The 13,432-nt window shown below is 41.7% G+C and overlaps 1 protein-coding gene across 1 annotated transcript in view; it reads right to left on the bottom strand.

Annotated features, from left to right (window-relative positions):
* stpg2 (sperm-tail PG-rich repeat containing 2) overlaps nt 1-13,432 on the bottom strand; it is a 47,470-nt gene that overhangs the window by 23,456 nt on the left and 10,582 nt on the right. Inside the window, exons 7-10 of the mRNA XM_068566682.1 lie at nt 12,552-12,659; nt 5,524-5,683; nt 4,448-4,611; nt 4,249-4,335 (exon numbers count right to left, since the gene is read on the bottom strand). Coding sequence (XP_068422783.1) covers nt 4,249-4,335; nt 4,448-4,611; nt 5,524-5,683; nt 12,552-12,659 — 519 coding nt within the window. The remainder of the gene's footprint in view (nt 1-4,248; nt 4,336-4,447; nt 4,612-5,523; nt 5,684-12,551; nt 12,660-13,432) is intronic.

Below are 13,432 nucleotides of genomic sequence, written 5' to 3'. Positions count from 1 at the left end.
CTCCCACTATCACTTGAAGGGACAAGGCAATATTTCACTGATCCATTGGAGAGGAATTCCACTGCCTCGGGTTAAAACATAGCACCAAATTAAATTCCACACTTATTCTCGCCCATCGCTGCCTAAGGGGAATCCCACGACCTCAGCAACATAAAGGTCATTGTCTGGGAGGGTTGGCTAGGAGGAAGAAAATGAAGACAGGGGATGGAGAGGAGGGATGTGGAAAGTTGGTTAGAAGAAGGGATGAAAGAGGGATGAAGGGAAAAGAAGACGGAGGAGAGAACAAAAGAAGAAAGAGAAAGATGGGCATCAGTAGATAGAAAACTTGGAAAGAGCTCTGGATTGAAAAGCAAACTCTCATTTGAGATATGCTTTACTCATAATCATCTCTTCTTGCAGATCTGTTATTCCTCAACAACATGTCTGCTTCTTTCTTCTCCACAGACAGGTAATCAATTCCTATCACATCCAAACCTGCAGCTGAAGTACACAACTTCAAATATTTGAAATAGCCGAGGTGTGTTTGAAATAAAATGTCAGAAATATAAGCATCCTTTGAATGAGGTCATATCACAAGATAAGGAAAATGTACCGAAATAAATAATGCCACGTCTGTTATTCAAAATGTATGGAGTGCATGGCGTGAATTTGGGAAAGATTTAAGCATGGAATAAAAGACCATGAACTGTAACTAAACCGGACTTTGCCTCAAAACAAAAGAAAGACTGAGAAACAGCAGGAAAGCAGAGCAACTAATAGCAAAGATGAAAGACTACCGGCATAATGAATATCAGAAGTCAGATAACAGGTCTCCCTGCTGTGTTCATTAATGCGCCCCAGAAGACAGCGTCTATCATTTCCACAGACACAGTGCATCTTTTATCATTCTGATTTAAAAAAACATGCAGTGTGAATAATTTCTCCAACAAGATGTCAACCTCTACTGCGAGATGAAGCTTTTAAGTCAAAGTACTGAAGACATGGACCTCCGAACATAAAACCGATACCGGAGATGTACTTTTTGCCTGTATTTTTTTTCTTCCTTTCATCGTTCTTTCTTGTCCTAACCCCTTTTCATGATGGTGATCGTTTCCTAATTAGATACTTTTAATATAAGTCCCGGTGGGTGGCCGTTTCCTGGGATACAGCCTCGGCCACAGCATGTGGCTAACTGTTACAGCTAAAACATCCCCAGGTGATTTTTCATTAACTGGTCATAAAGGAGGCTCTGTGTGGAGCCATAAGTGTCCTCAGATCTTCTCCTCGGAGCACTCTGAGGTACTACCCAGAGAGCAAGACAAGGAGAGAAATATGGAAGTAATATTCTGTATCGAAAGTACATTTCAATTTCAAAGAAGTTTGCTCTTGTTTTTTCCCCAATTTAAAAAATGCAAACCCTGTCCACGGCAGCGCTTGTCACAGCTAACCCTGCTGTTTGCCGAAGGAGAGCTGCAGACAGACTCTGTGTCACATGGCGCCGCCAGCCCTTTCTTTCCACCTTGAACTCGTCAGCTTCCCACCTGCGATTGCTGCCAATTATGTTTGTGTGAACACAAAACCAAACTGGAGGTGCTGCCACTGAGATTTGAAGCCAGTTACAGCCATTGTTAAATATTTAATCACTTTGTGTGTCTGGAATTAAATGAAAGTACCACTGATCATTAGAGCTTGCAGGACTTCGACATCCAGATCCATACTGGAGCTACACTGTATTAGTACATGACGATGTGAAACACAGACTTTATGTGGACTGGCTTTGGCACGGCTGTCAGGTTCTCGAGCACACCAAGGATTCTGAGGGAGCGGGATCATCCATCAGCGCAATATACGGCAGCGTGACAGAAAAACTACAGAGCCATTGTCATGAAAAATGGCAAACGACGCTGTACGACAGATATATGAGGTCGAGACTATAACAGAGAGGATCAGTAGCACGATAATTGATGGATCTTTCTCAGTTTTGTCATGAGTCTCATCACACTTGCTTGAAGTTGTAATTTGTGATATGCACATTGTTATCCAAATGCATAAACAATGTGACACTAATGAGGATATTAATGTATGAATAAATACACACACAAGTTGGGAACAAAGTTTTTCCAAAGTGCCGTACAAACTACGAGAGTGAAAACAATAATTGCTACAAATGCTATGCTCTGCTCAGAAGTGTATTAGTTGCAGATATATTTAGTTCAACAGGACAGAAACAAATACATTCCTTACTATCCAGAAGGTTTTATGACATTATTGTTCTACTATGTTGGCCCACAGCAGGGTGGCACATGGAATCAAGGAGCCGTCCTTTCCCCAGACGATGCTGACCCTGACCTCTGACCTCACTACAAGGGAATCGCTGATGATATGCTCACTTACCAATGCCGATAACCATTTGGTAATATTTCCACATGCAACTGCATATTGCTTGGGCTGCACTCCTCTATCAATGGGGCAGAAGTTCTCAATCCTGCACCTCTGTACCTGGAGTCCTGCTGGTTTTATGTCCTACCAGGTACGTAATTGCATTTGCTCGGTGTCCGAGGTGTAAATCATTACCTGATTAGACAGCAGGAAGGAAAACCAGCAGGACTCTGTGTCCTGACGGTGAGGACTGATAACTACTGGGCCCAGGTGAGACCTAAACACGGCTGTTTTCTAACTTAAAACCTCATTTCCTTCCTTCTTTCACTCCTTTTTTTTTTACTAGTGAGACTTTAAAAATAGCTTTCTGTGAAGAAAAAAATAACATTGCTCATAGATGTTACTGTTTAACCGGGTAGAAATCTCCTCCTCTGCCATTTCCCTTTGTGCTTAAACGTCATGTACAAGAAACCAGCATTGTGGTTGATGAGAAGAGAAAACTAATTTGCATGTTGCCAGGTTTCTAATCGACAGTTCCTTCACTGCATAAATGTACTGATGAAGTTTAGGTGTTACTGTGAGAAGCAGCAGCAGCATAAAACTAAGTGAAAGATAGAAATGAAAGATACAAGTTGACTGACCAAAACCGGTGATGTGAAGCATTACACCTACAATTCTCTGCCCTCTGCAATAAGTGCCAAATTACCCGTTAAACCTGTCTCCCTACAGTTTGCAGTGTTAAGATCAGATCTGAAGACCTTCGCCTCAAGATTGAGAGAACACTTCTAACCTTTGGAGCTAATCAGAGTAAACACCAGTTGGTACCCAGAAGGGTACTTGAAAACACAAATTGTGTATCTGGAATATTAAAATGCTTTTGGAATACACTTTAGCGGAACATTTACATAATTTTCTCCTAGAACATTTTGTCAATATCAGAGTCCGTAAGTAACTGCTACTCCTCACGTCCAGCTGCTTCTGTGTTTCTTCATTAACACATAATGGATATGCAAGTAAACACCATCGTGTGTCAGACAGAGCAAAGAAATCCAGCTTTCACAACAGAAACAGTCACTTTTTTCAAATGAAGCACCATTGTTTCATAATGATGAAACAGCCCTTGAAAATTAAAACATCCTCCATTGTTTTTCCTCCCTCAATTAGTTCCATAAAGACATTCAATTGCATAAGCTTTACAAAAGTTGATATTCAGTTCACTGATGGAAAGTTATCTTGAAGGAGTCGGCAGGCTTTTTATTGAAAACCTGCTTTAATCTGAGGTTTAGATAAGTGAGTCTCTACGAGACACGCGTGTGTATTCTTGTCTCAAGATTGATGCCCGGTGGTTATAGAAATACTTTTCACTATAACACCAAAGTATTCAACATTTAATATATGTATATCATAAACATTTGGTTGTAAAAAAAGAGAAGAGAGGTTTAGAGAAAAGAGTTACATCTGTTAATATACTGTATTTAATTGGGGTTATATTAACATCAGTTTGAGTGGAAAAAAAAGTGAGGAAAGGGGCACTGGAGGAACAAGAAAGAGCATGGCAAAAGGGAAAGGAACAAGGCAGAAGAATAAGAAACTAATTATCACAAATTGTGACCTGTTTTCTGCAGCATCAATGAGCATTAGGAGGAAGAGCAATGCAAGAAAAGAAGCATTCAAAGACAATTAACCGCTGGAAAACACTACCCTCGGCATAGTGGGTCAGATGCTACCGCTGCGATGGCCCATTTATGAAAGTAAAAACTTACATCATCTTAGACTCCTCGTTTAAGCGGGTTTTAATGGCTTTGCAACAATAACTTGGTGTGAGTCTAAGAAAGAGTGAGACAAAGACAACTGGTGGCGATGCTGGGGGACAGAGGGAGACAGACTCACTTTAGCCAGTAGCGCAAGACGTTCTGTGGCTGATTTGAAAACTGCCGTGTGCTGCTTCTTGTAGTGCTCCTCTGTCTTCTTTTCTGTCTGAACGCAAACACACAACATTCACACACACGTACATGATATTTCAGCCTAATTACTATCAGAAAAATGAAGGGCTTAAGGAATGACTGACGATATTGATTGATCTTCCTACCTCATATTGTCCTGGACTCGGGGCCTCTATCAATTCTTTGTTGTGGAAGAGGGAAGTGCGTTGCGCAGTGGAGCCAAAGCCTCCCTTCCTGGTTCTTTCTGAAACTGCCTTTTTAAAACTCTCACGGGCTAAACCTTGTTGAAACATATCGTAGGACCCTGGGCCTGCACAGAGAACATAAAGGTGAGATTATTGTGTTAATTTGTGTTCTCTTCACTGTCCTGAGATTAATCGGTCCCAGACAACATAAAGGAGTGTTGACTTTCCCTCAAACCTATTCGCTCTGTCCAAACCTTGACGCTGATGCAAAAGGAACTCACGTGCCATTGTCGACATAGACATGAAACACATGTATCGTAGGTGTGACGTTGGCTTAGCGTGATCAGTTCTCCAGTGTGTAAGTAGTGTTGGCTTCCTCTGAAAATGACACCTGCGCTACACCAAATTCCATGTGGAGACACAAAGGTGTTATGACTGTATTAATAGCTGTCTTCTCAAAAATGCACAAGAATGGCTGCAAGTGTGAATGCCAGCATTGGTAACAGCTCAAAACATTTGAAAACCCACACAAAAAAATGTTAAACTAATTCTAAATACCATGGCTAAAAGAGCCCTGAATGCAACTGTTAAAAAGAAAATGCTAACAAACGCTGTCCTCAGACATAAGTTGACACTAAAGTGTCAAGTCTGACATGTCATGGATATTAAGAGACAAGCCTCAATTATTAACTATAAGGGTATTATCCATGTTACGAAATATATTTAGTGTGTGACAAATGTGTGCTAGATACATTTACAGAGAGGACGACTAAGAGACGCATCGTCCGCTGTTTGTATTATCAACGTTATATTTTTACTTCAAACGCAATTCAATAATTCAAACGTTAACGTTTTGAATGAAGCCCCAAACTATTCGGTCCAGCCCTCGTTTAACAATTATACATTTCTTTCAAAGCAAAACTAAACTCCATCTGTAAAATCTAACTGCATAAACCTAAAATATCCCTTGACACATTAGAGCATTAGATTGGACACAGCATAGATTGGCCGCATACAAGCACACACAATGTACTCACCTGGTGTCGAGCCGGTTTTGTTGTTCCGAGTGAAGCGCACTGCAGTGATGCCAAATGGGCTTTTCTTTACCGCTGAGGCCTTCTTCAGCAGCTCCGGGGCGCAGCGTGGGTCATTACAGACACCAACAGGGGGCGCTCCTTCTTTCACAGAGCTAAACCTCTGATGGAAGGAGATGAAAGGGAATGAGACAGAAAAAGGATCGAAAATGACACTGAAACAATAAATGTGTGCAACTCTCTTTTGATAAAACTGAGATCACCACACTGTTTTAAATAATCCATTGCTTTTCTCTAACGACTACCCAAATGGAACATTAAAACAAATTAAGCTGTGAATATTTGCAACATTCACGGGAACAGAATATGGCGTCTCACATTCAAAGATACCAAGCAGAGATAGAAGCTGACCAAAATCTAATTAATTCACCATCAGCCTCGTGGCGCTTTATTGCTCATTACACACCAGAAAGCAAAATTGGAGAATGGATGATGGATGGGAGGGGACATGTTTTTTAATCCTTAAGAGCCTTTTTAAGACATGTCAGGTTCAGCTTAGCATCTTCAAACTTAGCTAAACTTTGAGACTCGATAGATTTTTGTTTAAACTAAGCCTGACTTCAAGAGGGCAAACCCTTTCATAATTCCTTCCTATTTCAGTCGGGACCAAAGTGTTGGACTGACAGACTGAAGAGCAGTATGCCAAGTCAGCTGCTTTGCAAACTCATTTGCATGCAGAAATTCAAAAAGCTGTCTCAGAAAATCTCAACACACTAAAGTGAACTGAGAGAAAGGAGAAAAGACACAAGAAAAAGAACAAGAGTACAATTCATACTGACGGAACAACGTGTTGAGATGAGGAGAGGGAGGATGAGATGGGGTAAACAGCACCTCCAAACCAAAAATAATGACGCACACTATCAGGTTTGTTCTTCGACTATTTTGCTGATATTAGAGCTGATTCAGCACTGAAACTGCTTGCCAGCTTCACTTCCTGGGTAGAAATGTGTTCAAAATAACTTAACACACACACACACACACACACACACACACTCTCACACACACACACACACACACACACACACACACACACACACACACACACACACACACACACACACACACACACACACACACACACACACACACACACACACACACACACACACACACTGTGTCAATTCAGATGACATTCAAACTTTAGAAATGATCTTAAGTTTAAACTTGTTTTTTTTGGGGGGGGGAAACATGCCAATCATTGATTTGCACTTTCTATTTAAACAAACTGCAGCCTATGGAAAATTAGTTGTGGGGAAAATGAAAATAGTGTTCGTAATGCAGAGTTGAATTATTGAGCTTTCAGTCAAAAAGGAGAAATGAGAAAAGAAGAATAAGTAAAGACGTGCGGTGCAGCTGGGGGAGGGAATGGAGAGGAAATAAGTAAATGACTGAGAGGAGAAGTGTTTGGGTTAGAAATGGAGTGAGTGTTTGAAGAAAGGAATAAAAGAGAAGCAGGAGTTACAAGACATGCTGTTTCAAGGCCAAATAAAACTGTGTCCATACAAAGTCAAAGCTTGGGTTTGTGGCCATCTGTCAATCCAACGCTGCCCAACTGGCTTTGATAATGTCTTATTCATCATGGGCATATAGTGTTTTCTCTTGAACTTAGAAGCTGAGCTTTGTTTGCATTTCCCATACAGTCTGACAAGAAACGCCAAAAAGGAATACTTTTGATTATAATGCCAAGAACCGACATGTTGTCCATGCAAGAGGCCTCAGTGGGTTCCTCCGTGTTAGAACGTCTTGACATCTGTTAATGTGGATCAATGGCGCCACAGAGGGATGGAACAATAGAAGTAGTGTAAGTGCCCACATGTCCCTCTGGCACCAAATGAAACCTCATTCTCACTGTTGAGATGTGTTTGGACTGAGGAGTCACATGATGTGGTTAAGAAGACACAACGGACGCTTCGACAACCCAAGTGTAGCGTCTCTACACAAGGAACTCGAGGGATTTCAGTCAGATTTTTTTTAATTGCCCCGTTTTTTTTTTATCTTTTTGTTTTTAAGAGGCCACTGATTTGTTCGTAATATCTTACTTTTCTAGCAGTCATATATAAACATGAATAATATGGACCCTATAGAGGTAAAAGATGATGAGAGGAAGATCCATCATTTTGGCTGAAGTCCAAGGGAAAAGAGTAATATTAGCAAATATATATGCCCTAATTGGTGATAAACATATTGATATGGGCACCTATTCAATTATTTATGCTGAGATAAAAAAACAACTTTGAAATTAAAGAAAATAAACTATGGTGTGCCTTGGATCTTGTGGACACGAGGAGCCTGTTCAGTCCCACTGGGAGATTTGTCTCAGCAGTACATCTTTACAACGATTGACTATATTTGTATATCCCATTTACAATGTCCTGTACAATTGGCAACACACTTGTATCAGATCATGCTATAGGATGAGAGTATATATAAATCTCCCAGATGGAGATTAAATTCCTCCTTCTTGAGACACGATGTCTTTAAGGCCAATTTAAAAAACAAAGATTGATCATTAAGTTAAAACAAATCAGCAGGTACAACTTGGGAAGCACTTCATGAGGGGGCACTAGGCGACATTTGGATTGTTCAGAGTCAGGCAAAGGTATTTCAAATCTGGGGATTTGGTCCCGGGAAACTAATGGGTTGTTACACTGAAGCAACAGGAGTCCATGGCTAAAAATATAGAAGTCAGGTCAACTGACATAAATCACGCGTTTAGAACATTTATTTTGAAGGCCTCGTCCCATTTATTCACTGACGGCCACGCAGAGGTCCCACCTGCCCATCAGGACTCTAACTAACCATTCGTACTCATACATACACGGCAGGTATATCGACGTGTCGTGGAGCCGGGGATCGAAGCGCAGATCCCCTGATTGAAGGATGACCCCGCTCTACTACTGAGCCGCAGTCGCTCTCTGCTCAGCCGCAGTCGGGGGCTCGGCTCTTCTTGTCTGCATGTCAAAGAGTCCTTGGACAAGACACTAAATCTCAATTGCCCCTACTATTAGTGTAATGGTGTTTGAATCTGAAATGCTGGTGGCACCTTGTATGGCAGCCGCTGAATGTTGACAGTGTACAGCACTTGATCGTGTGGAATGGTGTTACGTACTTCAGATGCTACAGAGCTTTAGTTTTGGGCAGACACGTATAAAATAATGTCCTCATCTTTTAATGTGGGTCATGGGGTCCAGCAAGGCATGCCGCTCTCTCTTTTCCTTTTTTGTTTCGCAATAGATTCTCTTGTTGCAGCAAATTCTAAGGAAACCAATAATCCTGGAGTGAAGGCTGGGGCGTGACACACAGACTCACAATTTACGCTAAAGACATTTTGATTATTGGTACAGACCCAGGTGAATCCACAGCTGCCCTGATAAAAACTAACAAGTCCTTTTCCAAGTTGTTCTGGTTTGGGTGAATTCAAGCATGTCTTCAACTTAAAACATTGGTTACTTTATTATTTATTTGCTATTATGTATCTTTTAGTGTTGTTTAATCCTTGCCTCGTATATTTGATCTAGTTATCTATTTTTATTCTTACATCGTTATTTTCTTTCCTCTACATGGAGTTGTTTAGGGATTGTCTTGTTGAGATTTTATATAAGAGGTTGTGAATCACCAAGGGAGCAGACGGTCTGGCAGAGACACAAGGGACTCAATGATGAAACAACAGAGGACAGAAAAGGAAACAGGAGTAGGGTGGAAATAGAAAAAAAATATATCAAGAATAAAACAAGTAATATAGTGAGCGCTAATGGATGAATGGAAAGGATGGGGGAAATAAAGGGCTGCGGAGAAAGAGCAAGGAGAATAAAAGAAAAGGCATGTTTTCACCAAGTGTCGGATTGATGCTTTGATCTAACTAAAACGGAACGAGTCTCCTTCGATTTCTACAACAGAATTCATCCAACCAAGCTCACACTTGGTGGGTGTATTGCTGAGGACCAAGAAAGCGCAGCGTTGAGTGCAAGCTCTTGAGACTGACGGGACACAACTATTAGCAGCGTGTTATGTATACCCTGTGTCGTGCATGGAGAGGGGACCCCAATTAACCGTTGCACCGCTGACCGGCATGTTGGGCACAGATAGCTCTCGGTCAATGTTTGCGTGATCTCTTGCAACCAAAAGCAACTATTTCACGCTAGGTGTATTGATCGGGACTCAAAGAAAGGCAGTGTTGAATGTGGAGTTGTTTGGATGAGCGGTTCTCAAGAAAGCCGCACGCAGCATTACTAGAGGCCAAGTAATTGGCCCATTCCGAGCAGCCATGTTTTCAACCGGCACTGCAACTTGTATTAGGAAATTGGGAAGTCAAAAGAGAAGAGAGAGATGAGAGCGGGGCTATCCAGCTGTTCCTCTTATCTTCCCCTCCCTCCACCCTTCACTCCCTCCTTCCCTCGTTTCCTCTCCATCCGTCTGCAGGGTAACAGTGTCAGATGGAGCCGGACTCACGGGGAGACGAAGATCTAAGAAAACTGTCGCTCTTAGTTCTGCATGGGAGAAGACTTGTGACACGTGCACACACACACACACACACACACACACACACACACACACACACACACACACACACATACACACACACACACTTTAACAGAGTTCCTCGGTGGGTGTCAGTGACGACATCACAGGGTCGGCGCACAAACTCAGCATGTGGCCAGGGAAATTAGGTCAGAGCAAACTGACACACACACACTAACACACACACACACACACACACACACACACACACACACACACACACACACACACACACACACATCAAATGAACCTAAGAATCTTGCATCAGTTGTTTACACCAGGAAACTACCAAGATGTTTTATGTTTCAAACATCATTAATGTAATTCCAGCGTGTGTGTATATATAGGAAAATGTGGGTGTGTTCATTTGCACGCATGTCAGCAGTACTTAGAAACATGGCTGTTATATCTTACTGCAGGTGAAATTATCACACGCGTATGTCTGCATTTGTTACGTGTATGTTTTAAGTGTGTGTTAATGTACACTGTCACATTGTGCATGTGCGTCGGTGTGATGATTAAAACATCAGTCAGAGAGATTCACAGGAGTGAAGTTACGGGGCAGTACCACAGAGGAGTTCAGCTATTCCTGAGACGTAAAACTACACATTTTCACATCCTTCATCTCGGCTCCTCTGAGCCTCTTAATAAACTCATCTTCACCCTCATCTGAGGAAACCCTCCACTCCCAGCACATCAATTAAACAAGCAAAGCCCGGCTCAGTGTCTTGGATCTGTAACTTAATCTTAAATATTCCATATTAAAATCCAGTCTCCTTTGAGAAATTGGAAATTGAATATATTTGCCTCCCATATATATATTATGTCTGAGAAGTCTTTTCAGTGATTGTGTTCTCTGCGCACAGTAACGCCACAAAATATATGGATCTAATGTTGTTTATCTCTTCCTAAAGCTCAAGCCTGATCTGTATTATCACAGTACACGTGGAAGCTAAAGATGAGTTACTTCCATGCGTAGCTGTCCGTAGCTTCACGAGGCTGCAGAGCTACTCGTTACAGACAATGCGAGGTACTGCTGTCTCTTAAAGCTGCACTTATCAACATTCTTATCAACAATGAATCAAATGACTATGTGCGATGTGACAGAGAAATACGACCTGACAACAGAGCTTTTACTCATTGCTTTTGTTTTATGGTCCCACAACCTCACTGTTTGGTTCGGTGTCAGCGTTCTCATCAAGCTCCTTTTGAGCCACAGCAGCAAGTTGTTTGGAATATCAGATTTTCATTGATCAGTTAACCAGAAACACGTTGTCAAATGAATCCGGATCGGTTGTAAATGGGCAACACTTTGTTAAGAAGTTCGCCAAATTAACTTTATAAGGAAGTATGTCAATGTTGTGTTTACAGCTTGGTGCACTCCCAGCAAGTGGCCACAACATTATTGATTGCCTTGGACCCGATATAAACAATCTATAGCGCATGATCTATTGTGCAATGCGCAAGTGCATATAAGGCGAGTCCAACTCCACTTTTGGTGGCTTAACATAGTCTGGGCACAAGGTAACGTGCAAGGCACTAAGGGTTTGTAGTTAGTCTCTATTGGATAAATTAACTTAGACAGCTCTTTTCTTGTCTTCCAACCAATAAAAGCGCTTTAACGCTGCATGTCGTTCACACGTTCACACCCATTCGTACACTGATGCCACCAGCCCATCAGGACTAACGATTCATACAAAATTGAAATAATTTGTATTGCCGAAAGACACATCCGCGAAGTGTTAAACCGAGTGCCATCTCCCATTCCCTTTAAAGCCAGCGGTTTTCTGCAGGGAAAATTATCTATTTAAAAACCAACATTATATGGATTGGAGGTTTTTTTTGTTAGATAATAACATGTTGTGAATTTTGGAAATTACGCATCTATTTTCTTCAATATTTTTTATATTTTTGGACTTTACAACGCCCTGGAGTTACATGCCAGTGGATCCTCTGCTGCTGGCGATTCCCAATCCTCTTTGCAATCAACAACTCCATTTGACATACAGTATGAGCAAATGCACCGATAACCTATTTAACCCGTGTTGGAGCCGCAGGGGGCGTTAGGGCGCACATAATCTTCCTCGCTCCCACAAAACATATTATATATATATTTTTTATCATTAAATATCCGCGGGGCGTCACTGTTGCTTGCGGTGAACTCTGAGGACACGCTGCAAGTTGAGTCTGATTTGTGTGGGAAAAAAAAACAAATGCTTTGGTTTAAAACGAGCAATGAAAGTTTTGCAGAGTCCTTAAAGCCGAACAACAGGCCAAACTAAAATATACCCTGGTGAATAAAAGCGATGCGAAAGGTGCTTTAGAAAGAACCTGCTCAATGAGGTACAGCACGATCCACATGGAAATGTACGCACAATGTATGTCCAGGCTCACACACATAGAGAACTAAATGGCTTTACAGTGAACTATGTGTAGTTCTTCTTGCATTGTACCTCAGTCTGAGAGAGGAAGGGGCATGTGACCTTTGGCAGGTTACCAACGGGCTTCACAGGCTTCTCAAACTGACTTCTGATGTCGTACTGCCCCGGACCAGGAACTCCCTGATGGGAAGCAAGAAACCAAGAAATGTTCAGTAAGTAGTCAAACGCTTCGGTAATACCACTTTTCATGTAGCTGTATTAATTAGAAGACAAGGAGAGAGCAGGAGGAAGTGAAAGAGACACTGACAGGGGAAAAGGACAGAGAGTTGCTTTGATTTCTTTCTGTTTCCAAGATATGTGACGGGCACACAGAGGAGGTAAAGACTATTATGAAGATGAATGAAGTAAATGAAGGACAATGAAGCAATGCCAGATGAGTGAGCAACTTATTAACACAGACAAAGAGTAGTAGGAAAAAGCTGTTTTCTCTCTCTGGCTGTAATTAAATCATTTGTTTGTTTTTTTTGAAACAGACAGAGACTGGAAGAGAAACTAAACACGTGTACATGTCTGCTCTTTTCAAAGTCGTGGGAAACATGTCATGTGGCAGCTCAAGACTACTGCGCCATTTCAGTGCAGTAATTACCGTAACTAGCAAACCAGCACACAACACCACACCTCACACACGGTGATGCTGACAGTGAAAGGTACAGAAATACACGATTCCACATTCTCTCGTGCAGAGCCAGGACATTTTTGTATTTGTGGTAAAGCCACAAGGTTGCTGGGCCAGGGGAGGTTTAACTAGGTCTGCAGTAAAACAGCATGGATTTTTGTGGAGATTGTTAGCAGTTAGACCCACATCTTGAGGGGGAACAGTGGTGATTATCAGCACAATATGTCTTCTCCGTGCCTTTGGACAGCTCAATCTTTACTCATGAACATTGACTACA

The sequence above is a fragment of the Clinocottus analis genome, unplaced genomic scaffold (assembly GCF_023055335.1).
Source record: "Clinocottus analis isolate CAN_PGR_092001 unplaced genomic scaffold, fCliAna1.0.p SCAF_7, whole genome shotgun sequence".
NCBI lineage: Eukaryota > Metazoa > Chordata > Actinopteri > Perciformes > Cottidae > Clinocottus > Clinocottus analis.
The sequence above is the reverse complement of the archived record's forward strand: the minus strand, read 5'-3'. Positions and strand labels throughout refer to the sequence as shown.